Source organism: Harmonia axyridis, chromosome 6, assembly GCF_914767665.1.
Source record: "Harmonia axyridis chromosome 6, icHarAxyr1.1, whole genome shotgun sequence".
Classification (NCBI taxonomy): domain Eukaryota; kingdom Metazoa; phylum Arthropoda; class Insecta; order Coleoptera; family Coccinellidae; genus Harmonia; species Harmonia axyridis.
In genome coordinates, this window is record NC_059506.1 from 7,592,318 (window position 1) to 7,619,526 (window position 27,209).

At 32.9% G+C, this 27,209-nt stretch overlaps 2 protein-coding genes and 1 long non-coding RNA gene across 6 annotated transcripts in view; 1 reads left to right on the forward strand and 2 right to left on the reverse strand.

The window, feature by feature from the left end:
• LOC123682728 (serine/threonine-protein kinase S6KL) overlaps positions 1-27,209 on the reverse strand; it is a 129,681-nt gene that overhangs the window by 88,714 nt on the left and 13,758 nt on the right. For all 4 annotated transcript variants that reach the window (XM_045621495.1, XM_045621494.1, XM_045621496.1 and 1 more), the window contains 4 exons: positions 20,917-21,040; positions 20,420-20,527; positions 11,214-11,372; positions 5,497-5,585 (listed from right to left, as the gene is read on the reverse strand). In XM_045621495.1, the coding sequence (XP_045477451.1) occupies positions 5,497-5,585; positions 11,214-11,372; positions 20,420-20,527; positions 20,917-21,040 (480 nt within the window). The remainder of the gene's footprint in view (positions 1-5,496; positions 5,586-11,213; positions 11,373-20,419; positions 20,528-20,916; positions 21,041-27,209) is intronic.
• Positions 1,558-3,071, forward strand: LOC123682731. Its single transcript, XR_006747861.1, has 2 exons — positions 1,558-2,795; positions 2,922-3,071. It is a non-coding gene; the product is annotated as an uncharacterized LOC123682731 (long non-coding RNA).
• On the reverse strand, positions 8,086-11,207 carry LOC123682729 (autophagy-related protein 101). Its single transcript, XM_045621498.1, has one exon. It carries the CDS (start codon positions 10,910-10,912, stop codon positions 10,244-10,246), a length of 669 nt encoding a protein of 222 aa, XP_045477454.1. The 5' UTR covers positions 10,913-11,207; the 3' UTR covers positions 8,086-10,243.

Here is a 27,209-nt window from a genome sequence, read left to right on the forward strand (position 1 = left end):
TTAGTGCCACCAATTCCTGTAGGATCCCTGGGAGATCCTTATTCATAAACAATCAATCACACGCTATAACCATAGTATAAGGAAAGGATATACTATGCTATAACTTATATACAGGGAGTCCCGGGAGTAACTGTACATACTCTCTTACCAGAGAAAGAGTAGAGACTACTCTCAGAGGAAGAGTAGGACTAGGCGAGTACGCAGTGGCGCGCCATGGGGGACCCAGGCCATCCCTAAAATTCTGCTTGCTCCCCTAAAATTTGTCATACTACGGCTAAAAGATTAGCTGAACTATAATTTCGCTTTATTTTGGTCCCCCCGAAAAAATCCGGCACCCTCTTGGCCACCCCTGTTTTTGAAAGCAGGAGTCGCCACTGCGAGTACGGTTTGTCTACAAAAAATTAATTTCTGCCTTTCCTAAGAAAGCTACAGGGTGAGTTTGTATATTCATGAAAATAATAAAACCATCATCAGAACCAAACTAATCGGCGGAATTCATTGAAACTCAATATGTAATTGACACATGACGAGGTCGAGTCAGACATATATTAATATTCCAGGACCGGACTCATTATTTCTCGTTTGAAGTATCCAGGTTAAGATATCACTTAATATTTTTAATTTGAAATCATTATTCATATTTTCAAAAAGTACATAAATTCAGCTCCAATAAGCGGTATCTCTCAAAGTTGTCGCAACTAACATTCTTTTTTTATGAATTTTTGAAATTACTGAAATTAGACAAAATTTGAAAAACTGTAAAACTTATTAATCAGCCTGTGGTTTTAATGTGCACCGATTATCACTACATCGCATTCCACACAAAAATTCAAAGCAGCACCCCTACCAAATTCAATTGTTGGAATAATTAGAAGGGGTTAGATATTTATCTCAAGGAGAGGTGGCACTAATTGCCACCCTCCCGCAGTCCTGATTTGACATCTATGGACTTCTACCTGTAGGGTTCGCTCAAATTTAATGTTTACTTTAGTAAATATACTTCCCTGGCCTAGTTAGAACAAAATATTCGCTATGAAATAGGAACTATCACGGAGCATACTAATCTCCAAGCAGTCATCAGGAATTTAAGTGTTAGATTGGATTAGTGTCTTGAACGCGAGGGAAAACATTTTGAGGACATTATTTTCAAGTAGTGAATTCCCAAAAAGTGTATTTACGTAATTAGTTAACATTTTTTCGACAACAGATTGTTTCTTATTCCTTTTTTTTACATATTAACTTTTCTTTTGAAACACCAAAAAGTATAAAAATCATATCGATTCTTACTTCATTAATTTATTTTAGTATTGTGGATATATAGCCCTCACTATCACGGTTAGAATTAATAATTATACAGCCGATGGATAAGAGATTCCAAACAAGAAGAAAGTGTGAATTGTTTATGATCCAGCAGCAAAATTGAAGGGTTCAAGTCTGAATGATAATCACTATAATATAGAATTAAAATTCACTACAATTCCCAACTAAAAAATGAGGAAAACACTGGAGCTTTTGAGCACTGATTCCTGTGCCAATTACACCACAGATTACCTATACACCCAGCAAACCATGTTGTTATATGCGCCTTCCCGTTACATAACATCCCTAAGAAATGAGGTATATACCTGATACATCTCAAAACTAATGTATCTGATACATAACATTTCATATATCCATGAAATTATTTGACTTATTCATATATCATATATGTAACATTGTTATATTACTGAAGTTACGTATATGATACATCTTCCAGCATCCCTAAAAACAATATTACTCTGATATCTACTAGTGTGTAATATAGTTACATATCATATATGTAACATTCGCAATATATATTTTACATTGCTAATATTATGTAAAAGCTATGTAAATATAGCATATTCATGATATATTACTCAGATCTATACAAGTACTCTTATAATACATAACCTTTATTAAAGTTGAACTGTTTAGAGATTTTTGCCAGGACTAGTGCAGTGAAAAGTGATATGCATTTTCTAACTTTTGATTGTTAGTTAGAAGTGATGAACTATAATAATAATAATATTCAATATTCTTTGATTTTTCATCAATTCCGGATTACTTTCATCGTGGAAATATGTGAGATAAGAAGTGAAAAACTGTAATAATAATATTCAACATTCGATGATTTTTCACCAATTCCAGATTAGTTTCATAGTGAAAATATGTGAGGTAAGTGAATATAAGTATACTTCGACAACGTAACTACATTTAGATATATAAATGCTGTTTTATGTGCCTTTCATTTTGCTTTTGTACTTGCATGCCTGTTAATAACATAGGTATATTTGCTGCATGTTTTTGTGGATCGTTAATGGAATGTGTGCATGGTTTCTGTCTTCTTCATTCAAATTATATGCATTTTGATATTTTTCCTTTTTATGGTAATTTGCATTTGGGTGTATATAGTTCTGAAGTAATACCACAATTGTTTTATCATCTAAATAAGAAGTATCTGAATAGTGCGCTAGTTTTTACTACTTAGACTATTTTTCTGCTATATTTTATTTATGTTTGTGATGTATATACCTATGTTATTCTCTGCTATTCGTGAAATTAAAACATCTAGATTTCATATATGCACAATACACTTTTCTTCCATCATTATTAATGACCAATGTCAGATCACATAAGGATGCTTTTTGAGAAATAGATTCTGATAAGTTTAATCAAATGTTTTAGTATGATATAAATAATTTTGCTGTTTCAGGGTGAGGAATCACCTCCTGAAGTTTACTCATGTATTCAAAACTTTCATAACTTTATATTATGTAAGAACTCTATATTTTTTCGATGTTGCTTTTTGAAGAAATTTGTTATTTATCCAATCAGGAAACCTCGTTACTGAGAATTTTAATTGTAAATACCATTTTTTAATAACATTTTAATATGTTTAGGTTTTGCATCTCAATCTTTTATCCAATGTGCAGACTTTGAGAAGATAGATATCAGCCGAGTGGATAAGGCTGGCCACATTGAGGATCAAGAGACAAAAATAAGTTTTGGTTGATGTAGGTACTTTGATTACATTAAAAATTTTCAATAATTCTATGATCTTTCATTTAACAAACACCCAATTGTTGAATTATTGAATCCTGTTTTATTATTCATAAATTATTTGTAATATTTCAAATGTGGTGCATACCAAACGTAGGAATCTGGTTTTTCTTGAATTTTCTAGGTTCAAAATAATAATATTGTTGACTAAAAAATATCTTTCTAGCAAAAAATGAAAGATGGAGTTTAAATATATATTTTTGGAATGCACCTTAATTCATAAGTCTCTCTTTTTGTAATTTATAAGTGATATATCTCTTGTTGGCTAGATACCAGCAGTTTTAGTTTCAATTGGTATTGTGTATCATTTGTTATATTTTTGTTTGGAAGGTATTGAAAAAAATTCCAACAAATTCACTAAAACATAATTTGTGTGGTGTCGGCATATTTAGATTTTTTATATGTAGTTTGATTAGTTTTTCCTCCAGAAAGAATTGTACAGGTATGTATTGTTTTTGAATTGCATAGAGAATTTACTTCTGAGTACCTATGTGCTCAGTAAAAAATTCTCCATGCAATATGAAACTATTAACAATAAGCAGTTCTGTGTGAGATATATCACAGAAATATATAAGCTGCAAGCATGATATATAAGAGAAACGTTAGAGCTATCTGAATGTTATATGAAAGGTATGTATTATCTATGTAAATTATTATATAACAGCAATATATCAGCTACGTAAATGATACATAAAGGATATTACAGATGTAATGTACCAGCAATATATTTCAATGTATCATGTAAGGTACATCATCTATACCGAAATGTAACAGCTACGTATATGATACATAAAGGATGTACCATAAATATTACAGATGTAATATACCAGCGATGTATCATGTATGTTACATGAAATGTAACAGCTACGTATATGATACATAAAGGATGTACCATAAATATTACAGATGTAATATACCAGCGATGTATCATGTATGTTACATGATCTGTACATGATACATGGCAATTTTGTTACATGTTATGTAACGGAAGGCGGACATAGAGCGGTCGTTGAGCGGTACTAGAAAGGCGCATGTATGTTACATTGTTATGTAACATAGATCGTTGTAATATATATGTTATGTCTATGATACGTATTTGTGTTTGCTGGGCACTGTGTCCGTAGTATGGAACAAACTCATTTTTAGCTAAACAAACCATTTTAAGAAATAATCCTGAAACACGTCGATTCTTTATTTTAATTTACCGTATTTTAAAATAAAAATCTAATATACAGAGTGAATTACTTTCGAGTAATGACGTCACCGTCATTTTTTTTAAATGGAACACCCCCATTTTGTCTCAATTTTCCGATTATCCAAGCTGAGCTGATTCCAAAAATGTATCACATGTTGATTCCAATTGGTACAGGGTGGACAAAAATACAATGGTTTTGTGTGTGCTCATAAAGTAACGCGTAACATTCTTTATTAGTTGAATTAACAATATTATCAAAAATACTTATTGTCTAGCGGAAATTGGTTTGAATGTAACACCCTGTAGTTCGTTACATTTTCAGATTAATAAAAATGTAAAAAATTAGAAATAATTTCTTTCATATTCTGTCTGCTAGACCACAAGTACCAAACATGTTTGAAAACAGCTCATTTTTATTAATCTAAAAATGTTACAAACTACAGGGTGTTACATTCAAACCAATTGCCGCTAGACAATAAATATTTTTGATGATATTGTTAATTTAACTATTAAAGAATGTTACGCGTTACTTTATGAGCACACACAAAAATGTATTGTATGATTGTCCACCCTGTACCAATTGGAATCAACATGCGATAAATTTTTAGAATAGCCATTTTTGCGCATAACTTCATATTTTGAAAAACATGTTACGGAGAATTCTCTTACAGAGTACTTTTTTCATTTTACCACAACAATCTTGGAGAAAGTATAGTCTCTGTTACTCGACTAGAATGAAAATGCGATGCTTTAAATTGTTATCCTGATCCAAATGCAAATTCTCATCTCGATTGAACTCGCTGTTTCGAAATCAATAGGAACACAAAATTTCAAACGGCCGTTTTTACGAAACCCCATTTCTCTTAGCGGAGCCAAGGTTCAAGAAATACTTTCTATAACATTACTACCACATCTATAAATTGAATCAAATTGCATTTACGGAACACCCGATCGTATTTTGCCCAACTTAGCAGACATTGTGATGAAATGATGATGAGCACTAAACCCGATAGCTGATAGTTTTTATAATACTATACTCATGGCTCTTTTATCCTTTTTTTTATGAAAAAACCTGCACATTTGTATAATTGTATAATTATTCGATTCGGTGCCAACAGATTTCAGAGGAAAAAATTATTTCAAGACTTCATATATCCTTTGCCTAGTCCCACAAAAATCTCAAAAAGATTTCATTTTCATCATTGTATCATCCAACTTACCTTGAAAGTCAACATAATACAAGTGAGAACGCCTAAGCTCCACCAATCGACTGCATGTCCATATGGTTTGTACTGCACAATTTCAGGTGCTGCAACAAAATAACTTACCTGTAATGAACCTCTTTATACCATAAATAGGAGTTTATAATTTAACATTAGATAGAAGATTTTTCTTTCATAGAGAAGAGGTCTCAGAATTCCACCTTGATTAGAAATGTGAGTATCCTATACTTAGTCAAACATATTTTTTTTTTTACTTTCTTCTACTTGAAAATTTTATATACTTTTAAGGAATATTATAGTTTTTTCTCTAATCAATATTATATGAGTTATCATTATAATTACAGTGAATAACAAAGGACCCCGCACGTTTAGTAGGGAAAATGGCTTTCCGTGAATTTGGCTGAAATTTTGATATGTTGTAGTTCTTGATGAACTGATCAGAAAAGTCCTCAGCCATAAAGCTCAAAAATGAACAGTTTTCGAGATATGGAGCTTTGAAAATGGATTTTTTGCAATTTTCGGGGTTTTTGCTCATCAATCAGGGAGCTCTCATTTCTTGTTTTTATGGAATTTGGATGGTTCGGCGGCCAGAACCCGACTGAGAAATGATCTTCCTTGGTTATATTAGGCACCGCCATCGATAATTTTTTATACACTGCTCCACATTGGCTATGAAATGAGATACAAAATCCAAGATCTTCCATACATCTTTCCATGCCACAAGATGACGCCAGAATAATTCATATGATCGAGAAACGACATATTGTGAGATTTTTTTAAGATTTTTTTAATAACTGAATCCTCATATATCTGATGTCCAATAATATCAAATATGTTAGCCGAAATGTTCATAACCAGGCATCGCGAGCTGTAATGGGGGAAAATGGGAAAATCATTATCATATATCCTCAGGGATAACAATTGTGATCACTATTGATGTCATTTACATATGATATGTGATTTGTTTCTCACAAATCTCGATAATCTGACAATGGGGTACCAAGACATTTTCCTCAGAATGTCTCGAAATTGATGATAGCATCTCACAGACAAACGAATCCGTGAAAATGTCTGCAGTTTTGATACAATATAGTACTATCCGGGTAGAATATAGAAATCCAAGTGTTGGAAGCAAACTATGAATGGAACTTCCGATATTAACCCACAAATTCTTGAAAATATTTTTTTTTTCTATGAACATACGAATGAATACTATCTAATAATATGATCGTTGGCAAAATGAATGAGTAGATCACTCAAAAACAATATAATAATGAGAGTAACATTCATAATAATAATAATAACAATAATGATAATAAACAAAAAACTAAATGATTTCTTGCGATTGCTAATATAATTTTAAAAGTTTTTTGTTTATTATCATTATTGTTATTATTATTATGAATGTTACTCTCATTATTATATTGTTTTTGATTGATCTACTCATTCATTTTGCCAACGATCATATTATTAGATAGTATTCATTCGTATGTGTGAAGTTCAAAATGTTCATAGAAAAAAAAAATATTTTCAAGAATTCGTGGGTTAATATCGGAAGTTCCATTCATAGTTTGCTTCCAACACTTGGATTTCTATATTCTACCAGGATAGTACTATATTGTATCAAAACTGCAGACATTTTCACGGATTCGTTTGTCTGTGAGATGCTATCATCAATTTCGAGACATTCTGAGGAAAATGTCTTGGTACCCCATTGTCAGATTATCGAGATTTGTGAGAAACAAATCACATATCATATGTAAATGACATCAATAGTGATCACAATTGTTATCCCTGAGGATATATGATAATGATTTTCCCATTTTCCCCCATTACAGCTCGCGATGCCTGGTTATGAACATTTCGGCTAACATATTTGATATTATTGGACATCAGATATATGAGGATTCAGTTATTAAAAAAATCTTAAAAAAATCTCACAATATGTCGTTTCTCGGTCATGTGAATTATTCTGGCGTCATCTTGTGGCATGGAAAGATGTATGGAAGATCTTGGATTTTGTATCTCATTTCATAGCCAATGTGGAGCAGTGTATAAAAAATTATCGATGGCGGTGCCTAATATACACAAGGAAGATCATTTCTCAGTCGGGTTCTGGCCGCCGAAAATCCAAATTCCATAAAAACCAGAAATGAGAGCTCCCTGATTGATGAGCAAAAACCCCGAAAATTGCAAAAAATCCATTTTCAAAGCTCCATATCTCGAAAACTGTCCATTTTTGAGCTTTATGGCTGGGGACTTTTCTGATCAGTTCATCAAGAACTACAACATATCAAAAATTCAGCCAAATTCACGGAAAGCCATTTTCCCTACTAAACGTGCGGGGTCCTTTATTTATGGTTTTTTGATTTTATCAATTATTTTACAAATTTGTTTCAATATCTAATTTTTCCTCTTATCAAACATCTCTGAGGAGAATGAATCAGTGAAATTTGCAAAAAAAAATATTGCTTCCATTTTCCAAATTAAAAATATGAACGCATAAATCATTCATTACCTCCTAAGTAACTCATTGACTGGATATACAATTCATAATTATAAAAAAAAATTTATAGAAAGACAAGATAGATAGATAAATTTATTTTTCTCTCATTAGTATTGACATCACATTTAATAATAAACTAGAACTATTCACAAGTATTTACATGTTTTTGTTGTTATCCGATTGAATATGTACATATCTTAAGGATCTATGATTCAACGTGCGTTATTCATACATTATTGTTACATACTTCCTGGTGCTCGAAATGTATCACAATCAAAATTTTAGAATGACTCTTTATGCATTTAATGAACAGAAATAATAGAAAATGTTTCTTCTATATCTAGTATAAGGATTTATTTGTCTTTCATTGAAATATATTCGGTTTTGAGAGAAACTGAAAGTATACTTCAACGCATGCTGAATTAATATTGAATGGAGTCATCACAACCAATCACCATACTTGAAAACCGGAGTAGTTGAAATATATTTGACTATAAATAAATACTACATTCCAAAAAATCTAGTGCACCAACATTCACAAAAACTAACACAAATATTATACCATAAATAAATTTCATTTCATTTACATCGTACAAAGCCTGTTTCAACAATACACACCTACATTCAATAAAACCAAATCTCATCTATATCACCAAACGCTACTAAGAACAGAACTTTGTACTATAATCAATTTTCATGTGTATAAATATATGCACAATAAAAAGGAAAGATTCTATTTTTGTCAGAAAAATAAAAGATAAAGCGCAGGAACATTTGAAATGACAAGATTACTAATAGAAAATTAAGAAGTCCAGTAGCTACTGGAGTCTAATAATATATTAAGCTCATCACTTTTAACTCTATCACAACTTTGTGAAAATGAAAGTGAAATCTTTTCAGCTTCATCTATAAGAAAACTTATGACTAGTTTGTAAAGCTTTCATAAAACGACGACAGAACTGAGGAAACTAATATATGATTGACTAATTTTTATGGAAGTTTGAATTGAATTTCAAAAGTTGAATGAAAATTAAATCTATATTCTTCCACAAAAACAAATTGGAAAAGTCATTAAAATTATTATAAATAGACATTGTCATGTACCAAAGTTATATAGATACTAAGGAATAAATTTCATATTTTCATATACAACTATTTTTTTGAAGTAGATTAATTTTTGCACTGTAAATACTTAGGAATATTTGTTCAAATGTTAGAATAAGATGTCTAAAATAACTGACTTTTTTTAGTTCAAAAGAGACAAGCTCATCAGATTACAATTGTCTCCAATTTCTCATATGTAGAAGGCCACCATGATATTTTCCTTTGATCAAAACAAGAAATCACAAAACAATATATAATGTGATAAAGAGAAGACCCTCTCTTCATAGAATATTAGAAAACCCAAAACACAATATTTTACCTTTAACCTACGATTGAACATAAATGAATATACCAGATATTTTACACATCTTAGAAAATAACTAGTTACATAACAATGAAAAAATAACCAATTCTAGAAAAAAAATAATACGCAAAATATATTTAAAAGATTCAACAATCAGATTTCATACAAAACAAAATCAGATAATAAAAAGAAATTTAAAAAATCACACAGTCCCGAAATTCATCAAATAAACCCATTTTCATCTTTACATGAATGAATCAACAAAATTAGATATTTCGTTAGTACTAAAACAAATTGATTCATACCAAGCAGATTACAACAAATTGATTACTACCATTTAGATTACAATACTATCATCCCCTTATACAAAAATTATTTTTGTCATATGTTTGTGTCCAAATTTGCTATCTTGCTGTGACAAATTCGAATCAAGTGTAGGTCTTCATATAGAATATTACAGCAGGTGATTAAAGTCGTAATAAATAAAGTAATTGGAGAGGTTACAAAATGAAAGTGCATTTTGAGTGCCAATAAAATAAAGTTCCATAATTTTTCGTGAATTTAGAATTATTCGATTGAATATCTGGCCCTTCAGTTTGAAAATAATTGATAGTAGGCAGTACTATTCTGGCGAAAGGAATTATCGATTCCTTCTCTGAATTGTCAAACAACTTCTATACTGAATGGGTACATGCAAATCAATATTCAGTTCCATGTCAGGTCAGTTTTAATGAAAGAAGCAGTAAGATACGGTGAAAATTCACTATAATTATGAAGTATCTGTGTGATGTGAAAACCCGATCGAAACTGTAAGTTCGTTAGCAACAATACTAAAACGAAAAGGTTTCTCTAAGAAGTTTTCGTACAGTCGAACCCATACTAACTGCAGAGGACGGTCCATTGATGGAATAATCCAGTTTGAAGAGATATGGCTGTACGTCAGGTAGGCTAGTATTGAAAACGTATTCCAAATCGGTATGATTGGAGACCACGGGTATGTAATTCTCGTGCCTGTTCATTATATCGGTTATGTGGATTATTTTATCACCTATCACTTGTCCAAGTTTTCGAGGATAGTCACTCAAATTGTTTAGAGTCACCGACACTAAATCCAATCGTACTGTCCAAATTTCCCATGGAACACAGTCTGAATACAACGGCCATTTTTGGGGTCGCCTTTCGAAGAACTCCAGGCTGATCTGGCCGGTATTGTAGCCGTGATTCTCGCTCTCGTGAATAGCGTTGGAGAATTTTAGGATTTCCCCATTCACCAGACTACATAAGGCGGAGGAAGAGCAACAAACGTAATGGAGGTCGATAAAATCGCAAGTAACATCCATGTAACCTATGCTACCCATCTTATATTTATTGGTACCCTCGTAGTTATTGAATTTGCCGAGAGTACGGTGCAGCAAAATAGTGTGAAATATGCTAGATACGGCATCGTACGTTTGATTACCTATCAAGGATAGTTCGAAGGTCTGACTTCTAGCGTTCATTTCTATCGATTTGTCCCAATTCTTTCTTGTCAAGAAATAATTTGCATAATATATTTGATATATACTCCTTTAACTTATTGATTAGTTTGAAAATCACAGATTTTTTTATCCCTGAGAATCGAATTGCAGCTAATATTATCGATCACTTATTCAAAAATATATCACATTCATCAAAAGCTGATAACAGAGTTCTAGTCCAGGTCACAATTGCACAAAAACGAATTTTATCTTCTGTTTCTTCGAGAAACACTTTGAATCAATTAAATCTTTGGTATTTGAAATGGGATTTCTTAGTGCATACCCATATATTGTGGAGTTCCGCAGATAGTTGTCGTTGTTGATCCGTTCTTCAGCCACTTGGACAAACCAAAGTCTGTTAGTTGAACATTTCCTTCAGAATCGAGAAGAAGGTTTTCAGGTTTCAGGTCACGGTAGACTACTCCAGCGTTATGAAGGAAATCTGTAAAATGAATAACAATTATAAATCAAAAACCGAAATTGAATAAATAAAGGGTTTTCCAATAAGAGGTTTCATTTTGATATAGAAAAAGACCAGTATATTTTAAGAGAAATCATTGGATGCTATTTCATTCTAAAGAGGACAGTATGCCATTAACGATGGAAAACGATATCATTCGGATGGCCAGCACGGCTATGGTTGAAGCACCATATCCATTTCATGAAATTTTCCATGACCAATACCCTCTATTAGTGTGACTTCACACACCGCCATTTTTGGTTCTCCTGTCAGTGTTCGGAATCCAAACAAATAAATTGTCATTCAAATTAGTACGGGTCGTTGAAGGAATTGGCTTATTTTAATAAATAAGAGTATTTGAGGAACGATTTCAGTATTAATTGATAGACAGAAGGAACGAGGTTAATACCAGTAAGTTTGAATCCTGTATCATTCCCCAGATTTTGTAAAAAGCCCAGTTTATCAGTTGAACTTCAAGTTCGAACTTACTGGCATTAATCTCGTGCCTTCTGTCTATCAATTAATAGTAAAATCGTTACTTAAATAATCTTATTTATCAAAATAAGCCAATTTCTTCAACGACAACGTACTAATTTGAATGACAATTTGTTTGTTTGGATTCCGAACACTGACAGGAGAACTACAATGGCGGTGTGTGACGTCATCACTACTAGAGCGTATTCGCACATTTGCGGCTTAATATTCGAGATAACTTCACGGATTCTATTTTCAGGATCTTGAATCGATTGTGGAGCATTGGTATAAACCTTTATCTTTCATGTAGCTTCAAAGAAAAAAGTCTAAAGGTGTTAAATCACAAGATCTCGGTGGCCAACTGTGGTCACCTCTTCGGGAAATAACAAATAAACAATCATAACAAATAACTTTTCTTGGAAAATTGCGATTGTTTCGTTGCATTTTCTAGTGGCACGTAGCACCGTGTTGTTGAAAATGAACGTAAAGACTCAAGTGTTCATACAAAATGCCTTGTAATGTCATTTGAGGAATACCTAATTCCCAACATCGACGAGAAATCGACAAACCTGGGTTTTCGTCAACAATACGGGCTACAGCAGCAATATTCTCAGTTGGTTTTGAGCGACGCGGACTAACTCAATCCAGAAGCTCAAATATTTTCATCAGTTTCACAATTGCCAACCGAGATAGTGCTTCACGACGACCCAAAAGTACTTCAGTTTTGCAAACTGCGCCTGCAACATTTTCACAATTTTTGTAGTGAATTTTCACAATTTCACTGCGTTGTTGAAGCGTGTATCGTTTCACTTTTGATAATGGCGTATATTTTACTTGACACATGTCAAAAGATGACAGCTCTGAAAGAGACAACTACCCAGATTTCTATTCAAAATGAAACCTCTTATTATATTATACTTCTGAATATGTGAGTATTCAAACTACATCATTCTTTTCTTTTTTGATTTAAGATTTAATTATTTTATATGTATATATGTCAGGAGGAAGGATGAAAGAGATTTTCTTTGGAGGAAGAATAAGCCTTTCAATATAAATAATATGTCAGCTTATTCTGTAAACAAATGCAGAAACCAAACAGTACACCTATACGGGGAGACAGAGTTTTTGCATTATCTGTGCATCATACGTTAAAATGTATGATGCTCCGTTTACATTTCCTCTGCTAATACTGAGATTTTTATCTACGCATGCTTTTATGGAACAAATTCATTTCCTCAGAGGAAAAATATTTGGCAACAAAATACTGAAACAGGTCAATTTTTGTTTCACTTTTACCAAATTTTTATGCATTTTTGAAGGATTTTTGTTGCACCCTGTGCCATCCTGATCAACCCTCTAAATTTTTTGAATAGGTAAAGCGAGTCATGTTGTACTTTTTGGCAAGGTCTTTGTATCTTCTTTACGGGCGTGCAGAAATATTCAAGAAAAAAATTTTTTTTTTTTAAATTATTTAGAGGGTTGATGAGGATGGCACAGGGTGCAACAAAAATCCCTCAAAAATGCATAAACATTTGGTAAAAGTGAAACAAAAATTGACCTGTTTCAGTATTTTGTTGCCAAATATTTTTCTTCCGAGAAAATGAAAAGGTATACAGCTATAAAAAAGGAAACCAATGTGAAAATGAATTATAAAGTAATGTTGAAATAATTATGGATTCAATATTTTTGATAATTCATTGTTAAAAGTCACTTCAAACCACTTTCAGGTATCCAAGTTCTTAAAAACTTCACTTTTACGTTGAAAATTTGTGAAGTAAACCTGTCTGCGCGAAAATTTGAAGTACACGTCTCAGTTCAGTTTTTAGTGGTGTTTCCGAATATTGAAACAGATTTTCAAAATTCCGATGTAAAGGGTGTTGTTTCGAGGATTCAAACGATTCATAATTTTTTGTTAAGCCGGACCTGGATTTTCAAGGCGGTTTTTGCATGATACGTTTGGGCTCTCAATTAGGAACATATTTGCCAAATATGGAGAAAATATACCGGGTGGTTCGTTTGATATGGCCTCTGATAGAAACGGACAAAATTCATAAAACACCCTGTATCTCAGCTACGAAGACAGTAAGACCCAATAAATGGGGTATCTCCAGAACCGCCTTGATGCCACCTATGTACCTGTGAAGTATTTCCGTTTCCCAATGAAACACCCTGTATAATAGCTCTGCTTGTTAAAATGCGTCATAACAGCCAATGATGAAACCAGAACATTGACTGAATTAAATTAGCAACCTATTCTTGAGATATTTTGTCCCACTCAGTGATGAAATAGTTTTTCTCTAATTCTGTGGTTATTCCGTTCATTCTTCCACATCTTGTAGAACAAAATCGTGCGAGAATATATCAGAAACGCACAGTTTTCATGGTTATCTTTATTATTCTATGTTGGCACTCCGAACTTTCCGCTACGGCTTTATCTGTCAATTCATCAAATTGCCTTAAAGAAATCAGTTCTGCCAACTAACATTTCTCAATGCAAAAATCACTAAATTATATTTATGGAAATATTTCATTAATTTCAATGAAAATGCAATGAATTAGAGAAAATAATGTATAATACTCGTACAGAAGGCTCATTCTACCAAGAATATCAATGCCTTCTGCACTTGTATTATAAATAACTATTTTTTTCTTTCCAATTTGATCGACAAATAATGCTCTATTAGATTTAAATCCATACTAGAAAAGAGACATAATCAAGTATCTGTCATTAGGAAAAAATGTTATCCTATAAATGGAACTATCAGTTCTAAACGAAAACAAGAACCAAGAAATACCTCCCATCTCGATCGAATCTAAAGTTTCGAAAATAACCAAAACTTGGAATTTGCCCATAAACGAACCTAACTGCGGCATTCGACATCCGAATCTATCTTGAACATTTTTAACCCCTTACCGCATAACGTTTCATATACAGGGCGTTCCACCATTGACGCGAGGTGACGCTCTAATACGGTTAAGCGGTGAAACTGAAAAAACAGTATCATTAGGCACCGTTTCGAAAATACGATCAAAACCTTGTTATGTAGCAAGGGTTTCTATTCAGTTTCTAAATATTTGAGTGATTCCGAGTTGGTGTTGTGGTCTTGTAATCACTAATTATTTACTTTTTTTCTCTTTCTATTTAATTGCTTTTCTTTGGATCATTCGTATTTTACTTGTCCTATACTGTACTGTCTTAATGGTTCAATAAAGTTTGTTTATTTATTTATTAGAACCACATTCTCAAATTGTTTGGAAATACACAGGCTGCACAAAAAAAGTGAGAAAGACCCAATATGTTTTTTCTAATGGAAAGCCTGTTTTTTATTGAATTTTCAGATTGTATGGAATAAATGAACCCAAGTTTATTAGAAGTTTCATTTGCATGAAACTTACCTTTTTGAGTAATTTCGAATGAATTTTGAAAGTAAATACTAGAAGAACGGGGATTAGTAAGGACTTTTTGATAATCATTGAGAACCCCACTGGATGTTCAGAATGAGACGATTCATTGATGACTTTTCAAACGTTAATATTGGACTTGCTCCAAATGAAATACCCTTATTTTTTTTTCTCATTTGGTTTCAATTAAAAAACCTTTGGATGGATGACCCCAATCTGACGGAGCATTGTGAAAATTTCAGGTTATTTATGTCATGCCCAGTCGAACAGCTGTTTAGATATTAGTGATTTCAAATCGTTGATTTTGTCGACTTATTTTGTGAATTTGGCTTAAACAAATACACAAAATATTGGAAATATACAACAGAGCGCCCTCATTGATGTGAATACATAGTTTCTTATTGTGTTTGCCTTATTTTGTTCAAAAATATACAGGGTCGTCCAGATTCAAGTTCAATAACTTTGGCATTACATCACTTAGACTTCAATACCTAAACATTGAAACAAAGAATGTAATAATACTAGAGTTATAAGTCGAAAACCGATTTTTTTTTTAATTTTAACACCCTGTATCTCGAAAACGAAGATTGTTAGGAGATATGTTTATATGAAATTTTTTTCATGAAAAGGGGTATTCTATCTAACGCCAAAGTTATTGAACTAAAATCTGGACTACCCTGCATATGTGGCAGATATGTTACAATAAGCAGTGGCCCTTAACTTGTTGTGGACATATTTTGCACAATATGCATTCCAGACATCTCTCTAATTACGATTTTTTTGACACTTGAGTGTCAAAACAAAACATTTTATGGTAAGGAGTCACTTTTATGAACATTCCAGATGACAGTGAGGATGAAAATCCATCAGATGACGAAACCGAGCCCAGATTCTGACTTTGATGTAGACAGTGACGAAACCTTTGATCTTTTAGATACACCTAAAAATTCTTAAAAACAATTCCTCGAAGAACTACCCAAAAAAAAAATAAAGAAAAATAAGAAAAAAGATATAACTGCTTGGAAGGCTGAAAACCTTATCACATACTAATTTGATGCTCACTGCAGCATCTCAAGAACCATAAGAAGCAGGATCATGGATATCTTGATTGGTTCTCGAGTTACTGGGCGTTTCTGAAAAATTAATATTTCAAATATTCCGCTACATCTTGGTTTTTGTAAAACGTTTTTTTTCATTAAATTTTACGTTTTAAATGATACACATAACATATCCTAAAAATTAATTACCGGTTTAGCGATATAGAGGAGAGTTGGTGTTTTTTCAATGAGACATCCTATATTTTTCAAGGCAGATTTGTCGAAAAGCATTCCGTTAGAAGTTTTTTTTTATTTATCTTTGATTAAATGATAGTTCCGTTTAATTAGTATGAACTGAAATATGTAAATAATTTTTACTTGTTTCTTGCTTTGATTCTAATATGTTCCATTTAGTTCAAGATGAGTTAGTTGATTTTCTCATCAAAATGTATTGCATGTTGTTAATTTAACTAAAAGTACCTAAATGTAATACAGATCCGACCCAAAGAAATTTGGATAAGGGTCAAAATCACCTGAAAATCAACTTGGAATGACATCGTATGATATATCGTTGAATTCAGCGTTAAAAGTTATTTAGAAAAGTGTCATAAAATATGCAGGTCCGCATTGAAAATAATGAGGTTGAGGGTGGCCCAGGGAGTACGAAACGTTGGATACGAAATCTGATTACGTCAAATTGAGGATAATTTACTGTCGAATAAAAAATTCCTGAAACATTTTTTGATAATACAGTGGACTCTCGATAAGTCGAACTCCCAGGGACCACATAAAACTGTTCGACTTATCTATAGTTCGGCTCACCAAACGTTCGAGTTATTGAGGTGGGAGTTCGACTCATTGAGGGAAAAACTCGAGGTAATACATATTGATCATCGTTAGTCAATGAGAAGCAAGCGTATATGTATTTTACATTTAATGAAAAATATGTATACATACATTGTACATATTCTAATCACATATCTTCATAAAATTCATACGGGTTTAAAAAAATCGTTAATTTTCATTTGCTTTAAACGTTTTTTTTCCAATTTGGAAACGACCGAAGATATTTCATTTAGTTTCCTGAAAATGTCGTATTCGATATCTTCAGAACTTTCCAGAAAACATCTGATCGTATCGATAGCTTGTCTAGCTTCTTGAACAGTTGGTGGTGTAGGTGGCTCAATTTCAGGGTCCTCCAAATTGTCCAAACCTGCATCGTCTTCTTCTTCCCTTCCTAACACTTCACGTACGATGCTTTCATCTGTAGGTGGAAAGCATACCGGTAGATCACAATCCACCTCCACAAATTCGTTAAAGTTTGCATCCACATCAAATACAGATGAAAGGATTCCCCATCCATCAATTTCCACTTCTTCTGGATTTTCCAGCGCTGTGTCTGATTCATCGGTGGTAATCACGTCGAATCCACATGCAGAAAAACAATTCTGAATTGTTCGAGGGCTCACTTCATCCCATGCCTTCTTGATGAATTGTAGAGCTTCTAATACATTTATTGGGACTACAGCACGATTTTCCTGTATTTGTCGAAGCACATGGTTTACTACTTCAGTACGGTATTTAACCTTAAAATTTTTAATGATTCCCAAATCCAAGGGCTGTAGTTTCGATGTCGTGTTCGGTGGTAGAAACTCTACTTTTAACGATATAAGAACAGGCAAGGGATTATGAGCTGGACAATTGTCTATGAAGAGAAGAGCCCTCTTCTTTTTTTTTGTCAACTCGTTATCCCACTTTTGCAACCATTCTCTAAAAATAATTCCAGTCATCCATGCTCTAGAATTCGCAGTATACTCTGTAGGAAAGGTTTTAACATTTTTGAAACAACGGGGCTTCAGCGATTTGCCTATAACGCATGGTACATGTTTCACTGAACCGCTCATATTAACAGCAAGCAAAACAGTTAAACGTTCTTTACTTTCCTTACCACCATGACAATCTGTGTTTTTGAAATCTAATGTTTTGTTGGGTAAACATCTGTAAAACAGCCCGGTTTCGTCTGCGTTGTAGATCTCATCGGATGTGTACGTTTCCAATAAATCCGATAGATGAGCTAGCCATTCAGCACAAGTGTCTTCATTAACGCTAGCACTTTCGCCTGACAAGGTTCTTCCAGCAATTCCGTACCTTTTTTTAAAATTGGATAGCCAACCACTACTCGCTGCAAATTCGTGGCCTAGGGAAGATGCGAATTCCTTCGCTTTCTGTTGAAGAAGTGGTCCATTTACTGGAATATTGTTTTTGCGCGTTTCCTGGAACCACTTTATCAAACATTTTTCAACATCTGAGTGCTGAGGCAATTTTTGACGGTACCGGTGTACTGATTTTCCTTCTGCAGTGGAAGCGATGATTTTCATTTTGTTTTTGATGATGGTTGACAGGGTAGATTTAGGAATTCCGAACTGGATAGCGATGAGGCTTTTACTTTTTTCGCCTTTCTCTACTTCCCGAATGAGTTCCAGTTTATCTGCTACTGATAAAATTTTGAGTTTTCGCGGAGCCATGACTTATAACGCTCTTGGCACACGATGGCTTCATAAACAAATAAGGAATTAATTGAACTAATGTCCCTCGACTCCTGAGCGGTTGAAGAACACATTATGATGGCTGCCACTTGTGGTGATTGGTTTGCGTAACGAATCCTTTTCGCTTTCATTCGTGAGATCAAAAAGTTCGACTCATTGAGGCGATGGTGGTCAGGAGTACGACTCATAGAGGTGGAGATTTCCGCGGAGCCCTTCCAGCAGTTCGACTCATCTATTAGTCTCTTTAGTCCCAAGAACACTGTTCGACTCATTGAGGTGAAATTACATAGGGTAAGATACGCAGGAATCGGGACTGGAGAAACAGTTCGACTTATCAAAGAGTTCGACTTACCGATGTTCGACTTATCGAGAGTCCACTGTATTTGAAATGAAGTGGGAAAAAAAGAAAAATCAAAATGACAGAATTTACTTTTCCTATGATATCTCAATAACCGGCCCTGATAATCTCGATTTCTTTGAACTGCTTGACAATGCTCCAATGAATGCAACTTTTTCTTCATTTGACCGACCTTCTTACTCTTATGGTTTAAAAGTTACCAATACAATCCCATTGAAAAAGTGGTCACCCTGTATATTAATATTTCTCATTCATTTCGAGATTTAATTCATTTGGTGCATAATTGTAATCAAGTCATATATAGGGTGTCCATTTAAAAAACACAAATTCTCCTCTATATCTCTAAAACGGTAATTAATTTCTATGATGTTAAAAGTATCATATAAATCATAAAAATTACTGGAAAAAAAGTTTAGAATTTCATCACTCCGATATGTAATAAGAGAACGAATCGAGATATCTATGAACTGCTTTCTGATATCTTTGAAATTAAAAAATTTCTTACAGTTATCGAGATCCTAACAGTGAGCAACGAATTTGGTACACCCTGTACCCTAGAAGACCTAAAGTTTCGTTACTCTGCAGAGTTGCTACCTGAGTTGAAGAACTGAAGGAATTCTTCAGATTTTTCCTAACATCAGAAATGTTGAAAAAAAATGTTTCCAACTATTTTTACAGATTGATTTCCATCTAGTTTAAAAACAACTTTTTATTTAATGAATAATTTTTGCGAATGTGGTCTTTATTGCATAATGTGCCAATTATGTCACGAGTAAATTTGGGGAAAATAATTGAAAGATTTTTTTGCAGTCTTTTTTATGTTATTCTGGGCTTTTGAGTAGTCTATTTTTTTTATTGAAAACAAAACAATCACGCATTGAAGGGTTAAGTTTTAAGGTTTTTTCATTCGAGAGTTATCGTTTTTACCGGCCCAAAAATTCGAAAATTACAGACATTGTGACGAAAGTAGCGATCTGTTCGGAGAAGAGCGTTCAAAAATTTTCATTCTAAAAATGATCACAAAACTCAGTTAGTCTACCTTCGGCATACTCGGAAGCATAACAATTCTAAAAATATATAAATAATTACCAAGTATATGAAGTGAAAATGTATTAATTTTAAAAATATCAGAAAAGCACGATTTCTATATTAATGGACAAGAAGATTTAACTATCAAGAACTCTAGATTCAAACTGAACAAAAATCACTCACCTAATGCTAGAGCTATTTGAGCGACATATAATTGGACCAGTGCAATAGGCAGGATTCCGTAATTAGACAGTAATGTGTAGAGTTCCCCGCCTTCAATATAATCACTTACTGTAAAAAAAATAGATCATGTTACAATGCAACCTATTGAACCAAAACGATTTCTTCAACCAAAATTATTAACTATCAACATTCAAATTTTTTAACAAAATTGAACTAATTCTTCATTTGAATGAAGATTAAAGAATAATATGAAGTTCAGTTCATAATTAACTACGGTGATATTAACATTTTCTAAGCTGTTGTAAGAGTTAAAATTTGGAGAAATCCCTGCTATGACCTGCACAATAAAAGTAGCGTGATGACTAACAATCTGTGGACGTCAATAATTGAAAACAAAAATTCGAGAATAGAATATTATGGTACTGACTAAAAATACAAAACATCTAAAAAAAATAAAGGTAAAATGGATTCACAATGAAAATAAAAAGAATATTTACCTATGAAAAGTTTTGTTTTGTTTTGCCAGCAAATTATTGATTTTACTATAAATGGATGATGACCACAAAGCTTCTGAATCTTCACTTCGTCCTTAACCTGGTCCACTGAATTATCTGTCACAATCTGCAAGGAAATGAAATACTTCAATAAAAAAATTATATTTTTGTCATTTCAAAAATGAAGTAAACTTCATTTTTGGCAAATAGGAGTGATTGTTACTGCCCTCTTCACGATTCTCAAAATGTTTTAATTGTTTTCAAAAGAGCTTCAAATCATTACCTCGATTAGCAATTTCTTTATTGTAAAACAGAATTGAATAATAGAAGTCACTATTATGAAGGTCTTATGGGAACTGAAACCGAAAAGCGTCCCCAAACATTATCTGAGGTAAGTTCGGCCAATAACAGATAGGGTGACTTAAACAGTGTTGCCACGTGCACCAAACAGATATGTGTCTGGCACAATAGAAAGTAATACCCCCAAGGTCGTTCTATATTTTCAAGGCCTCGCCTAGATTCAGTCAAAAGCTCCGCTGAGATCCTAAATTCGATGAGGTTGACTGGAATGAATACCTCGGTTGGAGACATTTTTTACGTTTTGAAGTCGACTCAAGATGGACCTAACATTTTTTGGAATGTCGGGAATTGATGAATTTTGAATAACACGAATGAAAATCTGTCATCTTGGAGAAAAACAGGAAATACCAATTGGCATGAAATAACACATTTCGAAAATTCTGCCATCAAGAAGAAAAACTGTTCTAAAACTTCTATTGCTTTATTAGTTTCCTAATTTTTTTACTTGAATTGTTTCGGAACAATTCCGAACAGTTTTTTTTCTTGAATGCAGAATTTTCTGAATATGTTATTCCAAGTTTCTAATAAAGCACTCTAGGATTCAAATAATGTATAATTTATAAATCGATATAATTAAAGAAGAAGACCACCAACAAAATAATATGAAACAAAAATGGATAGAAATAATCTCGTTTCAAGTGATACTTGAAGTTGGGAAATATCGGTCTCAGGACCAAACTAACAACTATATTCCTTCACAAAGTTTCGGCCTTTATTAGACCTTCTTCAGGAATCCTGAATCAGGATTGAAATTATTACATAAATTATAAAAAAAAACATTATATCGAAAACGGTCATTTTTAAGCATATGAAATTTCGAACAACCCCGAGTTCGTTTATTCCATGCAATCTGAAATTCAATAAAACAGGTGTTTCAAAAGAAAAAACATATGTTTGGTCATTTACACAGGTGCACCCTGTGTACTTCTAATCCATTTGAGAATTGAGCTCTGATGGGAACTAAAGATACTGTATAGAAACAAAATTCAAAAATGTCAGCGCTTAAAGGTAATAGATGGAACACCCCGTATAAAAAATGTCAACTTCGTTGGGTCTGTTGTCATTGAAATATTGTGCATTACTTTCCGATATACTTTTCGACTTTTCTTTGATTCTAGAGACTTGATCAACATGACATTCTGCACAAAGCTTGAAGTTCGTAGTTTGAAAATCATCAGAAAAAATTCTCTGATAGATAGATAGAATTTATTGGTCTCATAACATCAAATGACATAAGACAAGTCAGAATAGGAACAAATTAAAAATTGAAATTAAAACTGAAACCAGAATTAACCTTAAAATACAAGAACTCAGCAATTATTTTAATGAACAAATACAGGTACGCAATAAATAAACATAGAAAATACTAAAAATCACTAGAAACACACAGGTAAGTCAATATTTAAAATCAAGCAAAGTGAATGTTGCAGTCCGGACATAGTTCAATGAATTTTCTCAAAATATTCCTCAACAGAATAGGGACACATGTCAACAAGATAGTTCTTTATTTCCTTTTAAATTTATGAACTTAGGTAATATCTTTAAAACATTGGGGAAGCCTATTACAAAGTTTAATTCCCATCACTAAATGTGATTTCTTACATATTTCTATTCGCTGGTAAGGTATAGAGAAGTTTGATTCATATCTTGTGTCGTGAGCATGAATATCACTATTCTTTAAATAGCTGTTCTTATTGATATGTACCGATGTGATCAAATCCAATATATAAATGCCATACACAGTTAAAATCTTCAGGTTGACAAAAACAGATCGACAGGAGTCTAAAAATGAGACATTTGAAATACACCTTAGAATTCTTTTCTGTGACAAAAACACATTTTTAACATTAGGAGAACTCCCCCATATACGAATCCCATAACTAATCCTAGATTGTATTTCACTGAAATAAAGTAAACGAATGTGATCTACATTGAGTGTTTTCCTCAAATTTCTAATTTGAAAACATTTCGAATTTAACAACTTTGATAAACTTAGACAGTGACTTTTTAAGGGCAAATCCGAATCAAAAAACACTCCCAGAACTTTCACATTTTCAGTTTTTGTTTGTTTGAGTTGTTAACCAATATATCAAAGTTAGGGGAAAATTTTTTTTGGCGAGGATGAAATTCGTTTTAATTGGATTAAATAACAAAGATTGATCACTAGACCAGGCAGAGAATTTCAATAAAGCATTCATAATTTTGGCCTTCATCACTAAACAGAAATGTTGAATCATCTGCATAAAGGGTGGTAAATGACTCTGGTATAACAGAAGGTAACTCATTGATATACAGGATAAACAACAGAGGTCAAAGTATGGTCCCTGTGGAACTCCCTGTGCATTCACCATAAGATCAGACATGTATGTGTCTCCTTTATCAACCACTTTAACGGATTGTAACCTATTATCTAGGTACATGGATATCCATTCGTACGCTTTTCCCCTAATACCATATTTATAAAGCTTGTCTTTCAAAATATCATGCTGAACACAGTCAAAAGCCCGACTGAGGTCACAAAATATCCCAATCGGGCCTCCGCCCTGGTTGACCAAATTCAGAACTTCACTATAGAACGATTCCAAGGCTGTTGAAGTTGAGAATGTTGCCCGGATGTTGATCGAGATTCGAGTTCTTTTTAGGGGTAAAATAACAATTTCAAGGTTTATGCGAAATTTCATCTAAAATAGCGACCAGAACCAGAGAAAATATAAGCCGAATATTAAAGAAGACTCAATATTTCGATGACAATAGGTGTTCCTAAATTGCGGGTACAAACGAATATGACAGACTCCTCGAATATGTTTAAGAACAAAAACGTCCTAAAAAAATTTCGTGTTGAGGGGGTCCTTAGAACCATAGAAATGTTAAGCAGAATATCGAAAAAGATGAGGAAAAACACTGAAATGGAATCAGTAGCTCTAGTGCACTCGTCATTCATGCGCCAATTATGTGGTATCTAAGGCAGCAATTAACGCATGAATGACGAGCGCTTAAAAGTTCCTGATTTCACTTGAGTACTTCCCTTGTTTTCATATTTTATTATGATTATATGATTGTTTATAACACACATTTTGAAAACTGGAAAAGACCAAGAAGTTTTGTCCTTATTTGTGCTCAGAAGACAAAATATCTCTAAAATATTGATACGATCAAGCAGAAATCTTGAAATAAATTCAAAAAGAATATAAAAAAACTCAATATTTCAGTGATCCAACCGAATTGATTTATACAAAATTCAGAAAATAAGACCTTATGCCTATTTCAATTGCAACATTATATTGAAATTTTGCATGTGAGTGTACAAAAAAAGATTTCAAGCTATGAACAAAATTCATATGTGAAATAACAATTCAAAGCCTCATGCGAATTTTTATGTTGATTACGTCACTAGAACAATAGAAAATTCGAGGAAAGCATAGGAAAAAAATTCACAATATTTCCGTTACAATTGTTGGAAATGGATTGATTTTATTGTTTCGATTATTACCTTTAAAAAATATGATATTTTTTTGTTACTATAGAGATGTTATGTTATAACGATATTGAAAAATAAAATAATTCTTGGAAAGCTGTCACGAAGTATTTTTAAACGAAGTTTTTCAAGGAATAAGTGTAGATTCAACATATGGCGACCGTGAAAATGGAGAGTTTTAAGAAAGAACGGGAAATAATTAGAAAACACTTCATGAAAACGTGTGCAGAGATTGACCTAAAAATAAACGACAAGGAACGGAACAAAGACGACGTGTTATCCCTTTTAAGACAATTAGAAGACAAGGGTGACAGATTATTCGCCGCAGATGAAAATATCAGAGGTATTATACTTACTGATGGAGCAAAAGATGAATATTTAGAAGAGGAGTTTGACAAGGTAGAATTCTACCGAGAAGAGCTCATAAGACAAAGATCCAAATATGAAGTTATGTTAAAGAAGATACCTGAAGACCGAGCAGCATCCCAGGAATGGGGGAGTGAGAAACCCAAGAGGAAATTTCGTCTTCCAAAAATCGAACTAAAAAAATTTGACGGAAATGTCAAAAATTGGATAGGATTTTGGGGACAGTTCCGAAAAAATCCATGAAGACAAAGAAATCGATCTCGAAGACAAATTCCAATACCTACTGCAGGCAACAGAAGTAGATTCAGGTGCAAAAGAACAATTGAGGGCCAGTTTGAGCAGTTTACCTCAACCAAAAAATGACTATGAAATTGTTGTGCCAGAACTTGAAGAATCTAATCAGAATGAAGAAACAGAAGTAAATATGATTGAAGATCAAGCAGATGTGGATGAGAAGATGCAAGCTGAGTTGAAAGCTAAAGCGGCAAAGGAACTGAAGATGAGATCACAAGTGATCCAAAGAAATTTTCCTCGACCCTATGATGTCAATTTGTCAGTGTTAAGACCCCCCCAAGAAATGTATGGTTTAACTGAGATGCAGAAAGCAGAAGAATTAATAAAAGTGGAGATGACTACCATGATGATATATGATAATTTGCATAATCCCCCATTAGTAAATGGTAAAAAGAAAATTCCACAAAAAGATTATCTTTTGTTCTTAGATTCACATCAGTACGAACATTTCAAGGAAGAAGACCTAGAAAATGCAAGGGTTATGATAAAAGGGGGTGTTTGGAAAAATACTGAGGATGAAATCCTCAAAGCGGCAGTGATGAAATATGGAAAAAACCAATGGTCTCGTATTGCATCATTGCTTCATAGGAAGTCAGCAAAACAGTGCAAGGCTCGTTGGTTTGAATGGTTGGATCATCCTAGTATAAAAAAAACGGAATGGTCAAGAGTAGAAGATGAAAAGCTACTATATTTAGCAAAATTGATGCCTACTCAGTGGAGAACCATTGCACCAATTATTGGACGAACTGCAGCACAATGTCTTGAGAGATATGAATATCTTTTGGAGCAAGCTCAAAGAAAAGAAGAAGGTGAATATGCCAATGATGATCCAAGGAAGCTCAAACCTGGTGAAACCACCTGATCGTTATGGTTATCAATAATTTTGCGGGGGGAGAATGTTGGAAATGGATTGATTTTATTGTTTCGATTATTACCTTTGAAAAATATGATATGTTTTTGTTACTATAGAGATGTTATGTTATAACGATATTGAAAAATAAAATAATTCTTGGAAAGCTGTCACGAAGTATTTTTAAACGAAGTTTTTCAAGGAATAAGTGTAGATACAACAACAATATATTGAAATTTAGCTCAAATATGTTAAATATCGTATCATCAGTAACACTCATCTCAAATTAACCGATAACAATGACAACATCAATCTCATAGCTCGCAATAATGGTCGAAACTGGTCCTGACTTCACGTCAGAAACAAAACCTACAGTTTATCTCAATCTAACAAACAAAACCAGAAAAGAATCTGTATTTCGGAAATTAGCGTGTAGATACAGACAGACCGAAAATTTTTTGAAACTTGTATATTTATGTATTCGCTCTTTTATTATATGTACAGATTTGATGAATTTGCATTTTTATTATTCTTTAATATTGCTCAATTCTCAATTTTTGGTCCAGCTTAGTACTTGAGTTCAACTAATATTATTTTTATTAAGAAAAAATTTTGTTTCAGAACAAATATCAAGATTGAAGTTTTTCATCAAGATAAAGGTATGGCATAAAATTTTGAATTAATTTTGGCTGATGAACTATTCAATATAAAATATGAAACAAAGGAATACCTATGTGATGATACTGTTATATCACATATTTTTTGTGCTCTTGAACTTTATCAGTTGAGTCATTCGAATCAACAAAATTTTACTTGGTTTATCATGCTCAACACGTGAACCAAGTCAGGTTCCAAAATTCAGTTCTCTTCGAAACACCTTTAATTTTTATTGGAATGGGGTCAAACATCTTCTGGCCCCAACTTCCCAATCTTTCCGATTGGGCCATATGA